This window comes from Budorcas taxicolor, chromosome 16, assembly GCF_023091745.1.
Source record: "Budorcas taxicolor isolate Tak-1 chromosome 16, Takin1.1, whole genome shotgun sequence".
Lineage (NCBI taxonomy): Eukaryota > Metazoa > Chordata > Mammalia > Artiodactyla > Bovidae > Budorcas > Budorcas taxicolor.
The window spans coordinates 13,956,306-13,982,360 of NC_068925.1; the positions used below are offsets into that span (position 1 = coordinate 13,956,306).

Genomic DNA, 26,055 nt, shown 5'->3' on the forward strand with positions numbered 1-26,055 from the left:
TTACAAGAAAGGGAGCCATTTTTTATGATTTCCAATCTCTTTGCTATTTACCAGTTTCTTATAAATCTCTGACTTTAGAAATCGAGGAAAAGAATCCTTGGCCATCAGACTATAGATTAACTTCTGAGCTTCATCAAAACATTTGAGAGTTGGTTCTGCAATATTCTTTGAGATGAGGTCCCTGGTACTGAAGTCAATGTTAATCTGTGGAAATAAATTGCATCTCATTAGACTAGTTTAATAAAGACTGCATGGTCTATACAGATGGGAGAGCCACATATGATTTGAATTGTTTTTAAAGTTAATCTTATGCAAAACAACAGAAAGGTTACACTTTCATTTTCTGAAATGCAGAACACATCCTTGGTTTAATTACTTTACGTAGGTTGAGAGGGTTGGCGTTGACAGCAAACAGAGGTCAAACCTTATTTTGAGATTATATAAAATTACAAAGGAGATGCAGATAAGATTTTTTTATGACTTCACATTCTTTTTGCTTACCATCTTTTCTTTCTTTCTAGTACTTGGGCCTTAATACCTGAAATGTTCTTCTATAGGCAGAGCAGTAATGAGAATTTACTAAACTGGCCTTCACCAGCACATTCCCGTTCTCCATAGCTCCCGGTATTGATTCTCATAATGTTGCTTTTCATCCATTGTGTTTCTTTTTGTTTGTCAAAATGAACCAACTAACACTACCCCTGTTCACAGAATACCACGCCTCCTATGGAACGTACGTACACACGTGCAGATGTGTGTATGTACATCCTTGCCCCTTAGCACTACCACAAGTAAGCATTCTCAGCAAGGTTCAATAGAGATCTATTATATTGCAACACATGCTAAGTTATGCTAAGTTGCTTCAGTCGTGTCCGACTCTGTGCGACCCCATAGACAGCAGCCCACTAGGCTCCTCTGTCCCTGGGATTCTCCAGGCAAGAATACTGGAGTGGGTTGCCATTTCCTTCTCCACCAGTTCTATACTAATCTATATTAATACTTTTGTTTCTATAGCTTTCCCTATTCCAGACTTTCACATGAACTGAATCACTTATTATGTAGGCTCTTGAGACTGGCTTCACTAATGTTTCCAAGGCTCATCCTAGCTTTAGCATGAATCAGTCCTTCATTCCTTTTATAGTCAATTAATAGTCTATTGTATGGATATCCAGATTTTGTATATCCATTCATTAATCCATTGATGGACATTTGCATACTTTCTACTTTTTAGCTATTATAAATAACTCTGCTATAAGCATTTGTGTACAAGTTTTTGTGCAGACATGTTTTTCTTAGATATATACCTAGAAATGGAAATCCTGGGTCATCTGGTAACTCTTGTTTAACTGTTAGAGGAAAAATTGTTTTCCAAAACTGACTACACCATTTTACCCTTTCACAGCAGTGCAGGAGAGTTCCAATCTCCCCACATTGCAACACAACACACCTGCAAATACACAAATGCCCCAAACCTCATGGAAATTCTTGTCCAGTTCTACCCATTTCCAGGATACTTTCTGAGAAGCAGAAAATTTCACATTCAAGTTTTTTCACTTAAACTGAAAATATTCGTGAATTATCAAAGAGATGTGAATCTTAAAACTCAAAGCTCACCAAAGGCAGGTGCTGCTGCTGCTATAATAGGCAGTCAAAATTATTTGTTGCATAGAATTATGTCTCTTGGCAAAATAAGGGAGACTGTAAAATGCTAAAAATTGGGGATCTGGTGAAAAACTATAAATGATAATTTATGTTCATTGAATTGAAGTTAAAAGATAGGCAGACAGACCTTCAATCAAATTTCTCAGCTACTTACTTGCTGTTCACATGAGTAAAGCAAGTTTTATAGTTTCCTTCAACTTTCTATTTCTATAATGTTAAAAAAGGATAATAATAACATCTTGAAGTCTTTTAAGGGCTAAATGAGATAAGTAATATCAAATTATTTCAGTATTATTATTCTAGTAAAAAGAAAAAAATATTTTGAAAAGAATCATCAAAGGCCACTATTTACTCACTGATATTTTCTTTCTTAAGGATTTCAGCTACTTGGGGATTCAGATTACATCTTGTTTTTATTTCTTTGATCATCCTCTCAGGTCCTGCATCAAAGTTCCAGATGAAATTCTGCAAAGTCCTCCAAGGCTTCAAAATCTATAATCAGTTTCTGCTTCTTTACACAGAAAGATGGTGTGGAGTAGTGGTACTCTTATAGGATAGTTATCCAATCTGTACTCTGATGCTTATGACCTTGGTGACCTGGGTGACCGAGTTATTTTTCATCTTTAAGCCCAGTCATTCTTGATTGAGTTGTTATAAGAATTAAAGTGAGGTAATCCGTATAATCATTGATTACACAAATATTTATGAGTCTGTTATGTGCCGGATGCTTTCTATATTTGGAGAAAGTACTATATATTTTCTCTACAGTGTTATTTTAGATTTACACTTGAAGAATGAGAAGGAACCAGTTCTCTAAGAATCTGAGGAAGAAGGTTTCTGGCCAAAAAAATAAAATAAAATAAAATTCAGAGTCCCAAAGGCAAGAACGAGTTGGTGATGTTCTGAAGAGCCTCTGTGTTTGTGTGGTGGGGGTGCAGAGGGTGATAAAATTCCTGTGCGGAGATTGGGAGAGGAGGTACAGGTCAAGTCTTGTAGGATTAATCTTCTGTGGTAAAGGACTTTCTACTAAAAGCAGTGGGAAGATACAGAAGGGTTTTTGAACAAGGAGATGACATGATATCATGCCATGAATCTGGTATAGTTCCTGATTCCCATAGTGGGAATAAAGAATAGTGGGTATTATCAAGATTCTGTAGGGGTTTCTCAACACACAGTGGAATCTTTTTCATATCCTATTTTGTGTTGCTAGGGTATGAGAATATGGATTGCCCATTTCTTCTTTAAATGTGCTGTTAATTCTTCAATGGTGTCATCTGCAATTTAACTTTATATCCCCCATAATGGTAAATATACCAAGATGACTCCTTTAGGCATTCATTCATTGGGTGAATTTTCACTGATAGCAGGGACAGTGTGTGCAGAATGCTGCCTGATTATTTTATTCAGAACGGAACATCTGCAATAGCTCCTTATTCCCTATTTAAAATGCCCAAAGCCCTGAGCTTGGCATTCATGCCCGATACAGTATGGTCCAAACCGATATACTCTTTCTCCTCTCTGTGTGCCCTGTGTCACCACCAAGGTAGACTCTTACCCTCAGATTTCTTATATTTTGTTGCTGTTGTTCAGTTGCCAAGTAGCATCTGAATCTTTGCAGCTCCCTGGACTGCAGTATGCGAGGCTTCTCTGTCTTCTCCTATCTCCCAGAATTTGCTCAAATTCATGTACATTGTTACCAATGAATATTTTCCCTGAGCACCCCAGGCTAGCTGAAACCCACTCCTCATCTAAGTCTTTCACAGTCTTTTATGTCTTTAAAGTGAGTCGCTCTGTTGTGTCCGACTCTTTGTGACCCCTGTGGACTGTCACCTCTGTCCATGGAATTCTCCAGGCAAGAATACTGGAGTGGGTAGCCATTCTCTTCTCCAGGGGATCTTCCCAACTGAAGAATGGAACCTGTGTTTCCTGCATTGGAAGAAGACTCTATCATCTGAGCTATCAGGGAAGCTCTTATGTCCTTAAAGTTACATTCAAATAACATCTACCTTGTAAGGTTTACCTTTTCTGACCTGTGAAGGGACTTTGTGTTACTTACATTATATTTACATTTTGCCTATCCCTCACTATGCCTTGCACAGTGTAAGGATTCAATACATGTGTGTCATGTAAATAAAGTGAAAAAAGCTTCTACATTTGTTAAAAATCACGGTAGCATTTTAAGCAGAACTATTCATTTCAGTATATTACTGATAATCAATATTATTTGTTCAAATATACTAAGTTTGTACTTCTGACTTGCCCCTCTCACTTCTCTGATTTGCCTGTTTTCCTACCAATAAGCTGCCAACATCAGCTATAGATATCTAAGTGATGAGCAGAGACACTGTTCCCAGGAGATAATAAGTAGACTTAGGAAGATGTGTCTTGGCAATTCATTTTAATGTCAGTGACAAAATATCACACCCACCTGTTTTTATAAATGTCATTATTTTTCTCCAAGTTGTTCCAGCTAGAAACTTAAGAATCATCTCTGACAAATCTTTTTTCCCTCTGATCTCTCTCTTTCTCTATCTATCTGTATATAGAACTTTCCTTATTCACCTTTTCTTTTGTAATTTCACAATGCTCTTTTTATTTCTCACTCCTTCAGTTCAGTCCTCAGTCGTGTCTGACTCTTTGTGACCCCATAGACTGCAGCACCCCAGGCTTCCCTGTCCTTCACCAACTCCCAGAGCTCGCTCAAACTCATGTCCATCGAGTCGGTGATGCCATCTAACCATCTCATCCTCTGTCATCCCCTTCTCCTGCCTTCAATCTTTCCCAGCATCAGAGTCTTTTCAAATGAGTCAGTTCTTCACATCATGTGGCCAAAGTATTGGAGCTTCAGCTTCAGCATCAGTCCTTCCAATCAATATTTAGGGTTGATTTCCTTTAGGATTGACTGGTTGGATCTCCTTGCAGACCAAGGGACTCTCAAGAGTCTTCTCCAACACCACAGTTTAAAAGCGTCAATTCTTTGGTGCTCAGCTTTCTTTATATTCCAACTCTCACATCCATACATGACTACTGGAAAAAACATAGCTTTGACTAGACGGACCTTTGCTGGCAAAGTAATGTCTCTGCTTTTGAATATGCTGTCTAGGTTGGTCATAGCTTTTCTTCCAAGGAGCAAGCATCTTTTAATTTCATGGTTGCAGTCACCATCTGCAGTGATTTTGGAGCCCAAGGAAATAAAGTCTGTCACTGTTTCCATTGTTTCCCCATCTATTTGCCGTGAAGTGATGGGACTGGATGCCATCATCTTAGTTTTTTGAATGCTGAGTTTTAAGCCAACTTTTTCACTCTCCTCTTTCAGTTTCATCAAGGGGCTCTTTAGTTCTTTGCTTTTTGCCATAAGGTTGGTGTCATCTGCATATCTGGAGTTATTGATATTTCTCCCAGCATTTTTAATTACAGCTTGTGCTTCATTGAGCCCAGCATTTCACATGATGTACTCTGCATCTAAGTTAAATAAGCAGGGTGACAATATACAGGCTTGATGAACTCCTTTCCTGATTTGGAACCAGTCTGTTGTTCCATGTCCGTTTCTAACTGTTGCTTCTTGATCTGTGTACAAATGTCTCAAGAGGCAAGTAAGGTAGTCTGGTATTCTCATCTCTTTAAGAATTTTCCACAGTTTGTTGTGAGCCACACAGTCCAAGGCTTTGGCATTTTCAATAAAGCAGAAGTAGATGTTTTCTGGAACTCTCTTGTTTTTTCTATGTCCCAATGGATGTTAGCAATTTGATCTCTGGTTCCTCTCCCTTTTCTAAATCCACTCCTATCTCTCCAGTTTAATCTTGTATAACATAATATCTTGAACCATGGAATTTTTCTCTTAGTTGTTCCCTCCCCTTGTACACACAGTGAACAGCATTACTATGCCAGTTTCACCAAAATATCACTTTCATTGTATGAATGTTTAGCCGACAACCATTAGTTTCTATAATATAAAATTTAAACACCTTACCCTTGCATTTGAGATTCCTCATACCTGGACTTCAAATGTTGTTATGAAATTACCTCCTACTTATCTTTGGTGACATCCAGAGATGAATAGAAGTTCATCTACTTTCTGTTCTGAGTTAATTTTCTTTGTAAAGCTCTTGTTTATTCTGATATACCATCTAAAATTCCTCTCTCCTCCACAACTTTATTCTGTACAGATTATCCTTAACCCTTTATGATTTAGCTGAAGTTGAATATCCTCCAAGAACCCTTCCTTGATTACAGAAAGAGTGTCACTATACTTACCTTATCATCATACATTATTTTGACTTAAAAATCCTAAGAAATTTGATTTCTTGCTTATACAGGTTTGGGCACAGTGGCTTCTGTTAATGTTAAGTGTTCAGTCTGATAATCAGAGGAGAAAGTCACTACAAAGGGAATTCAGTAGTTTGTGGCATGGAATTAACCTGTCTTCTATCTTTCCCTATTTCTTTCCCTGATTCTTTTTTCTCTACCTGTCCCTCAACATATGAGCAGAGGAGTCATGCATCATCTCAGTTCCATGCCCAGTCTTCTCTCCCTGGATTATTTTCTTTGGTGACTTTATCATCTCCTGTTTCAAAATATTTAAGCAATGACATCTCTCTAAAATAATCCTAAGGATATTTAAAGAAGACTACTTTAACTGTAAATAATAATAGTTAATATTCATCAAATATTAATACTGTTGTGCTAAGTCTTTATATGGCTACTGTATGTCACACACACACACCTATAAGATGGATAGTATTATTGTCCCTATTTTTCTTTAATAAAAACAGATCTCATTGGAAAAAGTGGTTGTTTTATAGTAAATTTCTGTAATTTATTCATTTAAATTATTTCATTGAATGGGTACTTAGGAATTGTGCTAAGATCTGACCATATAAAAATAATTAAGTTGAGAGTCAATCAAGAAGACAGATTTTGAGAAAATAATCCAAAGGGAAGAAGCTATCTTCTTTAAAAAAAAAAGTCTTTCTGAAAGAAATAAGGTTGTAAACTGATCATCAAGATATTGTTATGAGTATAGAAGATTATGGAAGGCACCTGGCCATGGAGGGAAAACTGGAAAAAGCCCAGCAGGTTTTCAGAGAGAAAGGGGCAACAGCCTGAAAAGGCATGCAGGTCCATATCACATAGACTTTTATAGGTCTTCTTAAATAATTTTTAATTAACTTGAAAACAACAAGAAGAATTTTAAGTAAGGTACTAATGTAAACACATGTGCTTGAAAAAACATATTACTGGCTGCTATGTGATATAATGACTAGTTGTGGATAAAGGGTAGAAAAATTAGTAAGTCATACCAGAAATTCAGGTGGTTAGTCATGGAGGATTAGGCTGTGTCATTTCACAGAGAATGGAGGGAAATGTATAGATTTCAGAGGTACTTAGAATATAGAATAGATGAAGCCTGCAACTGAATATTTATGAACTGGGATAAGCAACAACATTTTTTGGAATGGCTGGATTTTAGAAATATTCTGAAGAATGAGATGACAAAGTGTCAAAGGATTGGATATGGCGCTGAAAGAAGAACCAAGGATGAGTATCAATTATTCAGCCAGAGCAAAAAGAATGGAGTTGCCCTTCACTGAGATAGAGAGACTCAGAAGAAAAGTTTGAGGAGGAAATAAGGACTCAGATTTGTAGTGAAGTTTGAGATGCCCTTTTAGAGCCAGAGACTGGAAGAAATCCCCCGGGGAGTAAATGCAGGCAGAAAATAGATGACAGCCACCTCCTCTCAAGATAGTATGTGCTGGGCTATAGTTAGGAACAGTAAAAGAAATTGGCAAAGAATTGTCAGTAAGAGAGAAAGAAATTAAGTACAGGAAGCCAACTGAAGTTGGTATTTCAGTAAAAAGAGGGTGATATGTGTCATTAAATGGTCCCAAGGAGTCGGTCTGAATAAAGTTTGAGTGTAGTCTGCCCACAGCGCCCTGTCTTTTCTTCTTGAGTCCCCTGAAATTTTAGTATCAAGACAAAAGTGAAAATATTCAGCCTAGCATATATTTTGATACATACATTCCTTTAATGTGATCACTTTGAGGTTCATGTCTGCCAAATGCACCTCCAGTTGTGCACTCATCTCAAGTTTGATTTTTGGTGAAGTTGTTGTATCAATTTCTATCTCAAAAAGTAAGCACAGAGGAGATATTGAGATTGGAGTAGATTGAAAGCAGGTACCCTGACGGGAGGTAACCCTCTAGAGATGCAGGCCTCCCAACTGTGTGGACCTGAGGCCGTCCTGAGCTGCCTGGGCCTTGGGGGAAGCTTAGACTCAGCTGAGCTGCTCAGATTAGTAGGTCCAGAGCAGGGGCTGAATGGCATATCGATTGATGAAATGAAGAGCATTATATCTATATTATTTACTCATGGGAATAGTCACTTGCATTTTGTTTCTATGGATACACTGAAGTTTCAAGGATACTGAGAAAGACATTTAATTTGCTTATTTTTCCAAAGGTCACGAATTATCTTAGCTCTCTGAGACTGCTGCACTGCCAATCTCAGAAAACAAGACAGAGGCTTGTGATTCTCACAGAATGACAGCTGAGATGTCATCGCAACTGTTTAGCGACTTTTAAATCCTGTCATTTTTGAAAAGGCCTTGACACAGCTGACATTGACAACTATCCATTGCATTAAAATGAGTGCCTCTGGTTTGCATTGTTGTTTAAAAAGCGATTTTATTATAATGAGCTGGGGATATTTTAATGCTCAGGTGATTTTGATAACTGCAAGTTATGCAAGCCAATTCCTCTTTTCCATGACAGCAGTTTTAACTGCTTTTGGCTTCCAACAAATTATTTTAGCAGGGAGAATGCATTTGAAACTACCTTTTGGCTTTCCCGTGACCCTAGACTGTGCTTTATGTATTTTTACATAATTTGAATGAAAAGTTTTCAGTCAAGCTCTCACATTCAAATGAGATTGCCTTTCCCTCATTTAGAATGTATAGTGTAGCAGGAGATGGTCATTATGCAAAGAGTGTGCGCATGCATATGGAAAGCGCCTTACTCAAATGGGGCAGGCAGCCTCCTTAACCTCATTCACAGCAGCGCTTAAAAATTACTATTCAAATTAAAGTTGCCTATAATCATGTTTTTGGCTACATAATTCTGTTTAATCACCGCTAACACCTCTAGTATTACTTCATTTTTGGCATCATTAAAGGCACATGAATATCCTGAGGTATATTCTCAAGGGTTACTATGAAAGTTGAGAATAGCCAAGTTTATAACATTGAGAGGGAATCCATTCTGCACAGGAGTGTATCCTTTGTCACAGTTGGTTTTAAAGACAGAAATAAATGACATGAGTTGGGAGGCAGCACTGACACCTTAAATTGGACAAGAGAAATGAAAAAAAAATCAAACGTATGCAATCAATGTATAAAAGCTTGACGGATACGGATTGCTAAAAATAGATGTAAGCAGCAAGTGCTATCTGGAGCAGGCGACAGAGAATAAGATGGACAGGTTTCCTGGATGAACCCCAACACACTAATTCAAGATTAAGTGAGTGGCACAGGGATGTGTGCAAATTCAAAGAGCGTTTTGTTTTAGAGCTGAAAGGCAGTAGTCATTTTTTCAGAGGGCCAAAATGATACTGCAGGCTATTAAATGAGGTTCCTGCCACTTTTTTTTTGCTTTACAGTTTAAGAAGTTATACAAAATAGAGAGAATATGAGAAGAGAAATACAGCTTCTGACAGAAAGGAAGATAGACTCTATGTGATGAGATCGTTTTCTGCTTTCACCTTTAGCGTAAACGTCGAGGTTCCCAGGCTGTGTCATGAACATTTCAAATCAGTAGTAGGTCTAGAGGAAGGAAATTAAAATGTAAAAGCAGGGGCAGAAGACCTCCCTCCTCATGATCTGTGTATCTTAATGACTGCAGCACTCATCATTTTTCTCTCTAAGCCTCAGTTCATTTTTCACCTGTACAAGGTGGATGATTGTAGTGCCTAAGACAGAGTGCAGAAATCACTAGGATTCAGAAGATGCTCTTGGCTCCACTTATGCTTGGAAGCACCCAGAACTAGGCTTCTTCCTCTACTGGGCCAGCCTTCTAGACACCAGCTGGTGCCCTTCTTCCGTTTCCTCTCCTATCATCCTTCCATCCTTCCATTTTGTCTTATTTCCTTCTGCATTCACATCTCTGATCAAAGCTCACTAATTGCTTCCTTTGAGACACATTTCCTGATCCCTTAGACTTGGATTTTTCCAGTTGCAGTGACCACATCACCTGTATTTCCCTATCGCAACATCCATTAAAGTTTATTCTATTTTTTTTTAAAAACTAGAGTCTTCCCACCAAGATGGTTACCTTTATTTATTCAGAGACTCTGTCTTTTCTCATAGCTGCATCAGCATGGTGCTTGGTATGTAATAGACCACTAACTATTGATTAGTGTATAAAAACTTAGGAAATTAATAAATAAGCAAACATTATATGTGGTGATGATTCTACAGTTCGGGGGCACTGTTGACAAGCAGCAACTTGTGGGTCAGGATCAAGACTGAAAATAGCATCAGCTCATTGGGAAGTAACACTTAAAAATGCAAAGAGAAAAGTGTTAGTTGCTCAGTTGTGCCCAGCTCTTTGCGACCCCATGGATTGTGACTCACCAGGCTCCTCTGTCCATGGGATTCTCCAGGCAAGAACACTAGAGTGGGTTGCCTTTTCCTTCTCTAGGAGATCTTCCCAACCCAGGGATTGAACCCAGGCAGATTCTTTACCATTTTGAGAAAATAGGAATATAAAATGGAGGATACAGAACTGGCATTTTGAGAATATCAAGAAATGCCTATAGTGCCATGGGGTTCTCTCTGTCAAGAATTCAGAGGTCTATCTTTTCCCTCAGGGTTATAAAACTAATCTTATTTTTGTGGGAGGTGTACCGTGTGGCTTGTGGAATTTTAGTTCCCTGATCAGAGCTCCGACCCCAAGGCCTCAGCAGTGAGAGTGCAGAGTCCTAACCACTGGACTGCCAAGGAATTCTCAAAATTAACCTTATTTAAAGTAAAGGCATGGTTTCCCTGGTGGCTCGGAGGTAAATAATCCTCCTGCCAATGCAGGAGACAGGTTTGATCCATGATCTGGGGAGATTCTTCGTGCCTCAGAGAAACTAAGCTCCTGCACAACAAGTACTGAAACCCACATGACATCCAGCCTGTGCTCTGCAGCAAGAGAAGCCGCCACAGTGAGCAGCCCACACACCACAACTAGAGAGTAGGCCCCATCACGGCAAAACGAGAGAAAAGCCTGTACAGAAGTGAAGACCAAGCACAGCCAAAAATAAATGAAGAAATAAAATCATAAAATAAAGGCCTTATCTCATATTCTCCCTCAGTACTATTCAATCATTGTCATCTTTTAGATATAATACAAGGACTTCCCTGACCATCAAGAACCTTTATAACAATGTCCCTTTGGAACCAGACATGGAACAATGCACTGGTTCAAAATTGGGAAAGGAGTACATCAAGGCTTTATACTGTCACCCTGCTTATTGAACTTATGTGCAGAGTACATCATGCGAAATGCCAGGCTGGATGAAGCACAGGCTGGAAGAAAGATTGCTGGGAGAACTATCAATAACCTCGGATATGCAGATGATACCACTCTTAGTGCAGAAAGTGAAGAGGAAGTGAAGAGCCTCTTGATGAGAGTGAAAGAGGAGAGTGGAAAAGCTGGCTTAAACTCAACATTCGAAAAATGACGATCATGACATCCGATCCCATCACTTCATGGCAAATAGATGGGGAGAAACTGGAAACAATGACAGACTTTATTTTCTTGGGCACCAAAATCACTGCAGATGGTGACTGCAGCCATAAAATTAAGACGCTTGCTCCTTGAAAGAAAAGCTATAATAAACCTAGACAGCATATTAAAGAGCAGAGACATCATTTTGCTGACAAAGGTCTATCTAGTCAAAGCTATGGTTTTTCCAGTAGTCATGTATAGATGTGAAAGTTGGACCATAAAGAAGACTGAGCACCAAAGAATTGATGCTTTCGAGCTGTGGTGTTAGAGAAAAGTCTTGAGTCCCTTAGACAGCAAGGAGATTAGACTAGTCAACCCTGAATATTCACTGGAAGGACTGAAGCTGAAGTTCCAGTCCTTGGGCCACCAGTTGCAAAGAGCTGACTCATTGGAAAAGTCCCTGATGGTGTGAAAGATTGAAGGCAGAAGGAGAAGGGAATGACAGAGAATGAGATGGTTGGATGGCATCACTGACTCAATGGACATGAGTTTTAGCAAACTCCAGGAGATAATGAAGGACAGGGAAGCCTGACATGCTGCAGTCCATTGGGTTGCAAAAATTGGGACATGACTGAGCAACTGAACAACAAAGAATTCCCTGGCGGTCCAGTGGTTAAGGCTCTACACGCCCAGTGCACAGGGCACAGATTTGATACCTGGTCAGGGAACTAAGATCCTGCATGTCGCATTATGTGGCCCCCACCAAAAGAAACAGGAGAGAAAAATAAAAATCGTAAAAAAAGATATAATGCAAACAATTTCATCTGTTTTTAAAAATTTTCCACTTAAACATTTGTTGCTTTGCTATTTTTTCCTGGTTCTAGAAATCTAATTTTTTAACCCAGCTAGACTGACTGTTTCTTTTGAGCCAAACCATAGTTTCAATCTATGCTATTTTCTTGCATATCCTTATCAAGCTACCTCATTTACACAACACATTGCATTGTACTTCTGTGTTTATTACGTGTTCTCTTACTTAGACCCAACTTCCCTTCCATGGAAGGAATTCATCTTATGGTGGTTAATTGTAGGCACAGAATAAGCATTTATTGATATGAAATAAGAGTCACCAAATAACACTGTGCTACAATAAAAATTAAAAGCAAAACATCCAGACAGATATTTTAAAATTGTCCTGCATAATGCATTAAGATTCTTTTCCTTTATGATGATAGTTTCTCCTCTTTTATGGGTTATGATGTCTTCACAGTTAATAAATACATTTAAGAATTCAATTTTTTGTTTTTTTTTTTTTTTTTTTTACTTAAAACATTGCCAATGTATTTGCTCCCAGATTGGTCATAATTTGAATTTGAATTTATATAAGTTTTAAACATTACAGTGTGGTATGATTTGGAAAATTTTCCATTCTCACAGAATGACAATCAACATAAACAATTTTCTCTTTAATCACATATTTTCCATCTTGACTAATTTTCTTATTAATATAAGAGATGATACAAACATAATTCATAAATGACAGAAATAAAACATAAATTTTTAAAATATGTCAGTATCTTGGGTTTCCCGGATGGCTTGTACTATGTTAATTTTTTTAAAGATTTACATTCTTCTGAAACCAAATAACATTGTTTGAAATTTTTTAAATATTATGAAATTAATGGTCCAAATTGAAGGAAGAATAAATACAAGGTTAAGAATTTTTTTTCTTTGCCACATTCGAGTTCTTACTGTGTGCGGAGTAAGGACACTTTAAAATATATATTGCTTATCTAATAATTTTCTCATTTTCAGACTACTTAGTCAGAAATATCTGACTCACACTTTTATTTCCCCTTGCAATATCTTCTGAAAGTATCTAGGTATAATCCATTCAATTAGTAGATATTTCTACCTGAAACTTGTGATTTGCTAACATGCTTTTCTAATTTGTGTTCATATATATATATTATATATATACACAAATGTAATATATATATATATGTATAACATATAATATATATATATATCCTGGAGAAGGAAATGGCAACCCACTCCAGTACTCTTGCCTGGAGAATCCCATGGAGGGAGGAGCCTGGTAGTCTACAGTCCATGGGGTTGCAAAGAGTTGGACAGGACTGAGTGACTTCACTTTCACTTATATATATATACACACACACACATATATATATATACACAATTAGGGGCTACTTGGTGGCTCATACAGTAAAGAATCTGCCTTTAGTGTAGGAGACCCAGGTTCAATCCCTGGGTCAGGAAGATCCCCTGGAGAAGGGAATGGCTACCCACTCCAGTATTCTTGCCTGGAGAATCCCATGGACAGAGAAGCCTGGCAGGCTATAGTTCCTGGGGTTGCAAAGAGTCAGATACAACTGAGTGACTAACACTTTCACTTTCATGTATACATTTATCAAGTCATTCAAAGTGGCTTGTTCTCAGATGGTCTTAGAAGTTAGTTAATGTTTTGGGGTAGAGTCAGTAGCACTTATAGTGACTTGTGTAAAGAAAAAAAGGAATTAAAATTTCTTAAAGACTGTTCTGCCTGATGCAAACCCTAGATATGCAGTCTCATTCACCATTTTCATCTATCCTCTATGATTGCTGTGTCCTTTTTCACAGCTACGGTTTTGGATGAGGAAACTGAGGCTTAGAGGGATGAAATAGGTCAACACCAGATTATAAGACTTGAGTCTGTATCTCTAAGCTTTAGATTTTCTACTACATCACACAATTACTGTAGAAAACCAGAAAGATGGTAAAACTCTAAGGGAGAAGGCATAAAGTTTCCTGCAATTATCATCTCTCATAGAGACCTGAAAGGTCAGTTTTTCTGTGCAGTTTTGCCTATTAGAATAGGAAACGAAGAACCATTAGTAACATCCATTTATAGAGAGGGATTGTTAGTAAATAGTCTGATGGTAAATTGTTTAATTGCATCAATTAAAAATTATTGTCATGCTAGAAATTTTACAGATGAAGAAATAAAGACATGAAAAGTTGAAAAGAAAGTAAATGGGACTTAATAGACATTTGGATGATGTGACCTTGTCATTGTTCTCTATTTTAGGGTTTTCTACCGAGGAAATTGGTTATAATTTTGATTTCTTTATGCAAGACAGTTTTACAACTGTAATTGAATATTGAAAAGTGAAGAATGCTTTCATATGAATCTCATTCTCTCATTAATTTTCTACTTATGAAAATGGTATTTTCTAACCTCCATATCAGATATATCACATTGTCTCGTGAAGTCTGCCTACTAGATAAATCTAGGTTACTTCCCACCCTCTCTTTATCTTTATCGCTGCCTGTCCAGCCTTATCCCACTGCTTCTCATTAGTGATATCAAAATGCTTGTGATTTCTGGAAAACTCTAGGGAGTTGTGTACATCTACGCTGTACACTGTGCCCTCAGTCTGAAATACTTTTTTCATTTGCTCTCTTGATAAATATGACATAGTTTTCATACGTGAACCACCCTACAAATCCATCCTGTAAATCTCTGGATAGACTTCATTGCTCTTCCGCACACTGCTAATAACAAGCTTTAAATGATTCAACTTACTAGTTGCCTATTGTGTATTTGACTGGTTTTATCACATGTCAATCTCCCCTTCTACTGTGTGACTTCATTGTGGGAACAGATTCTTCATTGTGGGAACAGACTCTTAAAAAATTTCCATTTAATGACTCATACTAATACTTGTATTATATAATATATAATTGATGCTGAAGACTGAAATTGGTATGTAAGAGACAAATGCCCTTTAGTTAATTTGAATTGGAAATAATTAATGGCATATAATAGGGAAAGATGATGGCAGTTTCAATTGTATATATACACTTCATCTTCAATGAGAATTTTGTCATATCAATAATAATATTTTTAGACAGTTTGAGACAATATAATCCATGATTTGTAAAACAGCTATAAAATTAACTAGATGGACAAATTATAAAATGTTTGAAAGCTTTGCATCCTAAAACAGTAACTGTACTATTCTTTTAAATTATTACCATATTAATTTATTTTGGCAGGAAAGATTAGGAAAATAAAACTATTTAATCCAAATTGATAATTTATTATATAACTTTGAGTTCAGCTGTAATTAAGAGATTACATTTCTTTAGTATTAATGTAATATTTTTCATATATAATATTTGAAAAACTTAAAATAATCATTAAGCAGATACATGAAGAAAAATAAATCTGGCTTTCAAACCAATATCACAATAAATAGATTACCTTTAGAGTTGATTTCAAAGACTTTTAGGGAATGACACATTAATCAACTTGACAAATCTTATACACTACATTTAAATTTTTCTGGACTCATTTATTGATTCTTAGATAGTGACTGGGAAATGAATGTTGAAATAGCTTCACAGGAGTTAAGTTACTTTTTCTTTCCCCCTTTGAATTCCACTCTAAGCTTCAGTGGTTCATGTGTCAGCAAAATTTTACTATACCAACATATGCTTTGGTAATTAATGTCCATCTAAAACTTGAACTATTGATACAACAACTTTATGCCATAGATTTTAAAAAATGTTTGCATTTTATCTTTGCTGTCCTCTGTCCTCATTAGTACAATAACTTCTCATACCATGAATTTTAACTTTGGATTAGAACATACAGTAGCTGTCACTTGGGAGGGTATCAGTATTTCAGCTCTGTAGGGAGAGATGACGTAGGTGGTTTACGTTCGGTGCTAGTGGCTTAAGATAGATTCCCGTTTGCTGCTTAGGCATTAAAGCTCTCTGCTTAGATGTTATAATCAGTGCGGGATTGCAGCAGTTTTAAATTGTAAATAGTTTAAAGTTAAACATTAAGGGGATGCAGCAGAGATGATCATCATTTGGTTCTGGAAATTAAATCAATTATAAATGAGATGGTATACACATAAAGCATTTTTGAGGGGCTCTTCTCAAAGTCCTTCCACGTTTTCCTGTAAGGCCTTTTCTATTTTCCTGATCTTAATGCAGCACAGGTGGAATCTGACCACTTGAGACATACCTGTGGCTCATTTTCACTGTTGTAGGACCAGGCCGCCTGCATAGCCGTGGCTCATTTTCACCACGGTGATCTGACCACGCAGGATGGCTGTTTGCTCACTCCCTGTCCACTTCCTGCTCCTGGAGCAGTTCCTGGTTCCCTACAGCCCGCTCACAGGATGGACCTTAGTCAGTAAACATCTGTATGTTTGCCCCTCAGGCCCAGTTAATGACTGCTTTAATCTTTAGGACAGAATGACTCCCTTTGATAGTTTAATACGGGAAGACCTCTGCCCCAAGAAGGTGCTCAGAGGGCCCTGACCCTCTGCTGGTTTCCCTGGTACCCAAGAGCCAACCCGATGCCAGTCATTTCCCCGTTAACTAGTAGCCTCCCCATTCCTCTCCATCCCCCGCAGTGAAGTCTGCCTCCATGTCCCTTCCATCGGCCACCCCAAACCATGGGGTGTGGCTCCGGGACCCTACTTCAGACGTGTAAGCCCCGCCCCGTTCACTGAACCATGGATGTCTCCGCAAGCCTGCGGGGTGCAGCCCAACAGCCACCAAGGAAATAAAGTCAGGCAGCCCCCTCTTTGAGAAGGTAAGGCATTATTATTTGCAGTGATGTGGGTCTCCAGAACATTAAATATTACGAATTTGTACTGTTGATTAGTAGGTTTTATCTTCACGTATGTATCTTTTTTTATTTTAAAAATTGTATTCAAGAGTTCTATTCCAAATTGACCCCTGTGCTTACAAAAGGAAAAATGAAAATGAATTTGAAATCCAGAAGCATGCTTAAGTAGGATTTCTGTAGAGCTGTTTAATTTGGGACATGAGACTGTTTTTGAAGAGCCTGCTTGTTGTGCTCAGAAAATAGAAACACTGAAGCACATAGAGAGTGCTAGAAACTATTTAGTGAATCAGTGCCAGAGGATCACCATAAGGAACTTCTGTTCAAATTTACGGACATCTTCTGTTTGAAGACATGGTGACAATTTAATTTCCCTTGAGGTGGACTTAGTGTCTTTCAATTGGGAGCAGATGTGTTAGTGGATAAGTGGATAAATATTCACTGTTGTGGAATATTTCACTCACCTCTTTGGGGGCATTGGCTTCAATGAATTCAGAATAAATCATCCTGGCTTTGGAAGCAATTTTTTCTGCACTTTCTGTTTTCTTAAAGTCTTCACAGGCAAGCCAGAACTCAACATTTTCTTCACTAAACTCTGATTTTAGGAATGTTCGAAAAGCATCCAGACCAGCTATAAAATACATGAGGAAAACGTTTGTGCATCACACAGTGCAGTCATGTGACCAACTGTATACATTGCTTAGTGAAAGCATTTGAGGATTCAGTGGCAAATATTTATCATCCTTCTAAATATAGCATTTATACATTTTAGTTTTTAACTTTAGAAAGCTTGATTTTGGATCAGTAGTCATTGATGTAAAATATTCAATCTATTTTTCTAATATTAGCAGTTAAAAAAATTGAACAACAGCCAGAAATTCTAGGATTCCCATACGTTCCAGCTCTTCTCACTGTCTTATTTTCAGCCACATTTAAACATTTATTATTCCTGTTCATAAATGTTTAAGTTTCTGATCACCTGTTTAGACTCTTTTCGCTAGTTTCCTCATATAAAATGTGCCTCAGAATCTTCTTTGGCATACCTAGAACTCCTTTGAGAAGGCAATGTTTCTAAATCTTTTACAGCCAAGGATGGTTAAGAGTGGGCCTCTACTGAGGTACCAGGTTAGAAAGATTATTATCAAATTCCTGCAGTTGCCTGAACTAAGCAGTCCTTTCAGTTTGTGTCAGTTTCAGTCGGTACCTTCCTATGGCATCGTCTGCTCGTAGTGAGACTGTGTGTCTTGGAGGAAGAAACACTCATTGGCACGTTTGTCGTTCAGAGGATTTGCCTTCCAATACGTTGGTGGTTTTCTCCTACACCTGCCAAGGGGGTCCCTCAGCCTGGCTCAAAGCCACTCCTCCCTAACTATGTGCTAGAGAGCTGACTCTTCAGGTTGCCAAGTAGGGAGAAATTGACTAGCAAAAAAGTAAGTATCAGAGAAACATGTGTTGAAAGGGGCCTAAGTTAGTTGTTTGTTGGTTGCTGCAGGTTAGAAGGAAAGTCAAGTTTAGCATAGACAGTAGAAGAGGTCTTCATGGAACAGGGTGGTTATCTAAAAGCCCTGGATTAAAACTAAACATAACAATTTTTTTAAATGATTCGAAGTAGAGTTGAAATAATAGGTCATTGCAAAAGATGATCAGATACCAATTAAAATTCTCAGTATAAATATTGCAGACTGTGAATGTTGTTAATATGTGAGCACTATAAAATTCAATTGCACATGTCTTGTGTTTAGAAAATACATTAGAGAAGCTTCTGTGACACAAATTTGGGTTATAAAAATCCTCTTAGTAACACAATTAAATTTTTCCGTGAGTTTGATCCAAACAATGATGAATTCGAGAGATCTAAGTAGAACTTATACTCAAAAAATCTATTTTATATAATAAAGTATATACTTTGATAATACTGAAAGAATATTGTAGAAGGATGTCTGGCATTATTTTATATATGTGTCATTAAGGGATATGAAAGTATTTTGCAATATGGGTTATCTAAATACATCCCAGTGAGATGGGAAGTTAGAGATCTAAAAATATTATTATTCTCTCCCCTCCTGCCATATTCATGAAAAGCAGCATTGAGCTAACAGTCACTCCTCCTTTTCTCCTCCCGTTGCTGTTTGGACACACAGAAATAGAATAAACAGGTACACTGGGGCTAGTTATCTCTTCCTTGCAGAAACTGTCATTGAATCACTCATCTATTATATACATACAATTTGAAAGTTCACAGGTCGTCAAGTGACTTTAGAATAACCACAGTCACAGCCATATATTATCTGAGGGTCCCTCTGTGTGAGGGAATAGTTATGGGTAGGTGTGATGGGGGCTGAGGAGTGGAATATGTCAGGAGCAGGTGGCAGAAACCACACTAATATCTCTGCTCAGTATGTGCAAGGCGTATCATCAAGTCACAAAACAAGTAGGTAATATGGTGGGTCATCTGTTTAAAGCATTGAAAAGCATGGGAGATATTTTTCTGGTTTTAGAAAAGCAAAATCCAAACAGCTTTGCAGATGAATCTATGACTTTTGTACTTTCTGTGGGCATGAGGTACAAAATCCCAGGAGATCTGCAGGGGGGTGCATCTGCCTTCATCTATAACCTTCATGCCTCTGTCTGCACTACTGCCGCAGCCAGTCCCCCACTGCAGAGACACCTTCCCCACGGTGTTAGCAAACCTGACCTGTCCCGCTTGTCATGTATTTAAGGAAAAAAGAAACATGCGTTTGAAACTTACAGAAGTGAAATTCCGTATAGCTTTAATACATGTTCTTAGTTGGATTCTAGGGTTTCGACGGGTTATTTTATGTCTGTGCTCTGTGTGTGTAGTGTCCGACTCTTTGCAACCCCATGGACTGTAGCCTGCTAGGCTCCTCTGTCCACAGAATTTGTCATTTCTTCCTCCAGGGGTTCTTCCCTACCCATGGATCGAACCTGAGACTCTTGTGTCTCCTTCATTGGCAGACAGATTCCTTACCACTGTGTCACCTGGGAAGCCCAAAGTATGTGTGCGTGTGTGCTTGGTCATGTCAGACTCTGCAGCCCCATGGACTGTAGCCCACCAGGATCTTCTGTCTATACTTTAGGAATTAGTTATTTAAGACTCATAAAATGATAGTGCAATTTCATCTAAATCAAATTGTTTTTTATGAAAAAAAAAAAAAAAACCAGCCATGAAGAACATATTCAGATTTATCATGTTTCAAGCATTTCTAATATTCTGATATTTACTTTATAAATTTCAAGTGGAAATGCCATTTGATTAGAACAAGCACTACATTTAAATATTTTCTGTGTATGTCTCTTGTAGCATCATTTCTATCCTGTATGGGACAGAAATGCTGTAAAGCAGGTTTATGTACAGCAAAAGCAGAATTCTAGATATCTTTGTATATGACTGTTTTGTGTTAAATTCTGGGATGTTTTATTTATAATTGACCAAACTTACTTTATTAAGCCATGATTTTAATCACAAGTATATATCCACAATGTACATATTTATATATATTCAAATATGTTTTTGTATTCTCTAAAGTAAGAATAACTCAGTTGGAATACATACTTTATTTTGGCCTGAAGAAGCAAATGATTTATTTAAATTTTCAACTTTTCAATAGTTTGTATGCTTTAATTTGCAACAATAATAGTTATGATATATATCAAATGATAATGAGACTGGCTTCCCTGGTAGCTCAGCTGGTAAAGAATCTGCCTACGATGCAGGAGACCGTGATTCTACTCCTGCTTTGGGAAGATCCCCTGGAGAAGGGATAGGCTACCCATTTCAGTATTCCTGGGCTTCTGTGGTAGCTCAGATGGTAAAGAATCTACCTGCAATGTGGCAGACCTAGGTTCGATCGCTGGGTTGGGAAGATGCCCTGGAGAAGGGGATAGCTATGCAATCCAGTATTTGATATACATCAAATGATAATGAGACTAAGACAACTTTATCACTTCCTTTCTATTTGGAATTTTCTTGTTCTTTTAATGTCTGTAATTTCTATAATCTTGTCTTCATTTAGACTCAACCTAATTCCATTTAAACTTTGGGCCTGTATAAGTTTTGTAAGACTTTGGGGAATTTTATACTTCACATATTGATCAAACTCATTGTTTATAACATGTCTACAACTTTTCAGAATTTACTGATTTAATTTTAATCCTTGCATTTTTAGGCCTGTTATCGTTTGGATCTTACCTTGATTGGTTAAAAGTGTGTCCATGTTTTCAGACCACGCCATTGTTTCTGTAGTTGGTGACCTGTGGAAACAACATCTACCCTTGACAATAGCATTGTGATCTTTTTCTTCTGTAATCTATAGTAACATTTGAGTTATATGTATTTGTTGAATTATATAATTTAAATGAGCTTTGCATCACTAATTAAGCTACAAAAGATCAACAAGGATTATATAATATCTTCTACAGTGGACAGCAATAGCAAAGAAAGGGGAATGTGATTTGACACCAGCGAATTATTTACTATTCTAACCAACAGTATTGATCATACTTGCAAATTCTTGATTTCTAATGAAGGTACAAGAGAGATTGCTCATTGCTCTGTGGAACCTAGTGAATTTAATCTCAACTATATTAATTGTTAATTTATGTGGGTTACACTAGCCTGTTCCTGAAGAGTTATCATGATAGCAATAGTGATGAAAGAACTATTTTCTAAGTTTTCACAGTATACAAAATTGTCCATTTCATAATTATGCATCTTAAGTTTCTTTACAGTTTTAAAGATTTTTAATGTGGAATGATCTTGAAAATGTTTATTTATAGTATTTTAAGGAGTCTTTACCCCATTTTGAGACAGCCTTCATTTCTCTTTAAAGGTATGTTTCCATCTGGGTTGATTTATTTAAATCTAGGTATCTATCAGGACAAAGTAATATCTTTTCCAAAGCAGTCAAAAAATTTATTAACTTAAGTCTTCTGAAGAAGGTATACTTTGAGGGATGTGATGTAGAAATAATAAATCAAATTTCCAACATAAACTTTCTGAGATGTAAATATATCATGCATTATTCCCCTTAATAAGCAAAGATCCTAATGAAATAAGCCTCCATCCATAGAAAACAGCTGCTACCCAGAAGAAAAATCTTGGATGATGTAGCTGTGATGTGCAAATTACTTATTAGCTATGGAAAGGAATGATCTAATTGAAGGTTTCTATTAAAAAGATGGATAGTCTCACATCCAGTCATTCTTATAAAATTTATATTTGCATATCAAGGTGACTAATCTTAAATCTGCTAGGGTCATGCAGTCCCTATGCTTTTACATTCTATTACTTTGTGTGGTTTGCCCCAGTTTGCATTGCTCTTCTCTCTGCTGCTGTTGTACTTGTATTTTCAGATGGTAATGTCTGTACTCAGAGGCCACACAGGGAGGCTGGGTGACAGGGAACACATGCTGATATCTCCCAGTACTTGGATTTCCTATCTGCCATTTCTTTTACTTTTTCCTCAATGACAGGCAACTGATTTTCCTTTCTCCCTTGATCTACTAAATCTTGGGGACGCAAGGTTTCCCATGAAGCCATTTTGAAATGGTGTTCTTTCATTCAAATGGGCATTTTCAGTTCTCATCTTTCATGAATGGAGAATGGGACCCTATATAAGATCTAATTTTACGTAGAAGAGCTTGTGTGCACTATAAAAACTGTTACTCTAAAATGATCATGTTATATCTCATATGAGTCCAACATTAGTTCTTTTATCAAATTTTAGGAATCCTATCAGTTCAGTTCATTCTCTCAGTCGTGTCCGACTTTTTGCGACCCCATGGACTGCAGCACGCGAGGCTTCCCTGGTGTTAAAATTATCATATGATCACTTAAAATGCATGTGTTTAAAATGTTGTCTGTATTTGTAGATTGAAATTTGGTGCTTAGCGTGGTACTCAAATTTCTCCTTAGTGCCTGTGGAATGTGTGTTAATGAAGAGGGCAGAGAGGAGATTTGATCTCCAGTCTGGCTGCAAAGTACATTCATTTTAAATAAGGAACAGCCATCAAAGAAAACCCTGAGAAGTAGACTCTAGGCAGAATCATTCAGGGATGAATATGTACTCCCCCATTTGTTTGTAAGTTGTACAATGACAGGAAAAAAAAAAAAAATTATTGCCCAGCACAGAGAGCAGTGTGTCTGGTTTGAGAAATATTTCTTGGACGTATAAACAAATAATGACTGAATGGCCAAGCCCCAAACAGTGGCAGGCATTAAAGCCTTCAGTGGAAGAAGTGCAATGACTTTTAAGATGCTAGTAGATGACAGTGATGAGAAGGTTAGTAAAGGTGTAGCTGAATTTTATTAGCTTCAAAGTGTGTTTTGGGTGAGGAAAGAGGAGAAGTGATGCAAAAGCATCACTGGGCAGCAACAAACCAGGGACCTCTCGGTCAACCCCAAGTGAGTGAAACTATAGGGAATGGACAACATCCATTTTGAAGGCATCAAAGCAAACCATGTCCTTTAGGGAGAGCCACAGTATGCTTAAGCCAAAAGCAAAAGGAATATTCAGTGACTGTGCTGGAATGTAAAAGAGTCTTTTTAGAATGGAATTATTCAAATGAGTGGTAGCTATTCTTATTATCATCGTGAAGGTAGGGAAACAGTAAAAACAGGAAAAAGAGAGCAAAGTCTTGGAGCTGGTGTAGAACCAAGAACAAAACAAAATTGCTTATGCTTTGAATTAGAGAGATTATACTAAAATATTATAGGTATTCTATAGGTCTAGAATATTAGTGATAATTATAGATACTAGGATGTTATAAAGGAAAAAAGTTGTCCTTCAGCCCTCTGAATAAATACCCACTGCTGTGTGTAATTGTGCCTGGAATGCCCTCAGCTCACTCTTTTCTAAGAGTTCAAATTTGACTTAAAGGTTCAGTATCAAACCTGATAGAATGGAAGGGTTGGTTGTAAGGCAATGCTTTTCAGATTCATTATTTTAAGAAACAATATTAATTTGCTGTCCAAATAAAAATTTGGGGGTTGATTATATGTGATTCTGTGGAAGAGCAATTTATTGTTATATGTGAATACACTGAAAGACAATTTTTGTAATAGCACAAAAATGCCTAACAATGTACCAAATGTTTACAGTCTATATCACATTGTGCTAAACATGTCACGTCCTTTACCTTATTTAATCTTGAAAATGACAGTCTGTTTTAATCCCGTGTTACCGATGAGGGACTTCCCTCGTGGCTCAGACAGTAGAGCGTCTGTCTACAATGTGGGAGACCTGGGTTCGATCCCTGGGTCAGGAAGAGTCCCTGGAGAAGGAAACGGCAACCCACTCCAGTACTCTTGCCTAGAAAATCCCATGGGTGGAGGAGCTTGGTGCAGGCTACTGTCCATGGGGTCTCAAAGAGTCGGGCATGACTGAGTGACTTCACTTCACTTCACTTACCGATGAGTAAGAAGAAGGGATGTTAATAATTGGTGTAATATCACATATATATTAATAGACAGTTAGAGTTCAAACACAGGTGTATTTTTGTGTTTCAAATCCACAAACTCTTTTCACAATTCTTCTTGGCATAGATGAGTCAATATACATATACTTGTATACTTTGTTCACATTTTGGAACATATATAATGTGTCAAATAAATCCTATAATAGGATTTATTACCTGTCACAGCAAATATTTCCTCTACATAGTTAAATTTTAATTTCTACTCAATAGAAAGTTTTTCAGAAGACAGTGATTCTTCAGTTTGTATGCTGTCAAACCAAAATAGGACCTTTCTTATTTTAGATGTGACTGACATATAGGTTTTAAATTTTTAGAAATGTAACTATACCAATGTTAAGAAAAATCTATTGAATTAAAATTGTGGGATAAAGAGGGTGGCTGGCTTCAGAACATACTGACTGGGTTGAACTTACTTGACATGTGGTACCGTAAATAAATGGACATTGTACATTTCCCTCCCTCCCTCTTTCCTTTCTGTCTCTCTTGTTTTCTTTTTTTCTCTTTTATTTGTGTCTTAGTTGCAACTTTACACAGCTTTTGTCCAGCTCATCTCCTTTGTGTGTGTGCATATATTTCCTGTAAAATTGTGATGCGTGGTCAGGGTAACTTGTGTGTGTGTATGACTTGCCATGAAGATTTCACTTGTGTATCTGGAACCAGAATCACACTTAGCATTTCATGGGGTTTGGGCTGATTTCCTTCCTTATGTGAGTGCCATCAAGGCCAACAGTCCTCATATTACATGTCCAGAGTAGAGTCAGTCTGGATAGGAACTGTGTGAAAGCTACCAGTTATCTTGCTAATGGTGCCCACTAGAACCTGTTGTATTCCATTAAAAAAATTGTGGGCTCCAGCAACTGAGCTCTCCACACTCAATTAGCAAGTGGGAGATTCACACAAGGAGCCCAGTGCTTCAGGAAGTGACAGCTGCTGCCTTATCAACAGATATATCTGTGTTCAAGTTTCTCAGTCCATGTTGCAACAGCGAATAATTTTTGCTAGGATCGTGTATATCTTAGGTCTTTAACCTGAACATCGAATAATTTGGGAGAGCCTCACATAGAGCGGGTTTTCTCCACTTTGTAACCTTGCCTTATCTTAGTAAATATAAAGAATTAACTGTAACCACATGCACTGTGGACAGATTTTAGAAAAGAAGGAAAAATCAGTTGAGAAAGGAGAAAAAGTATAAATCAGGAGGGAAGACAATTAACATAGTTATAATAAATGAAAGAAACGCAACATTGAGACTCATGGAGACTCAAGTGTTTTCATTTGTACATCTTCTGAGATAAAAAGAACTTTAAACAACTCACTTCACCGGCATTTTTCGTTCCACTGTCTGACTGTCACAGACGATGCCAAATTTCTCTTTCTGACTGATCTTCCAGCTGAAGGGAGTGCGACAGCAGGAACAGTACAATTAGTATGCAAATAGCCATCCCCTGGGTCACAAACCGGCATTCTTTAAATCAAGCCGTCCTCAGCTGTTTTTCGTCTTGTTGTTAACTTTTCACTGGTCAGAACACTTGAACTTCTAAG

At 37.5% G+C, this 26,055-nt stretch overlaps 1 protein-coding gene across 1 annotated transcript; it reads right to left on the bottom strand.

Annotated features, from left to right (window-relative positions):
* On the bottom strand, window positions 1-25,840 carry RGS21 (regulator of G protein signaling 21). Its single transcript, XM_052654147.1, has 4 exons — window positions 25,830-25,840; window positions 21,227-21,303; window positions 17,481-17,647; window positions 1-204 (listed from the first exon to the last, which is right to left on the bottom strand). Exons 1-4 carry the CDS (start codon window positions 25,838-25,840, stop codon window positions 1-3), a joined length of 459 nt encoding a protein of 152 aa, XP_052510107.1.
* Between the last annotated feature and the right edge of the window lie 215 nt (window positions 25,841-26,055).

What these genes read in the sequence shown, in the direction of transcription:
- RGS21 (XM_052654147.1), bottom strand. An exon ending in CACACTTTTAACCAATCAAG is followed by an intron (nt 17,648 to 21,226) that starts GTAAGATCCAAA and finishes TGTATTTTATAG; the next exon opens with CTGGTCTGGATGCTTTTCGA. An exon ending in AAGCCAATGCCCCCAAAGAG is followed by an intron (nt 205 to 17,480) that starts GTGAGTGAAATA and finishes TTATTTCCACAG; the next exon opens with ATTAACATTGACTTCAGTAC.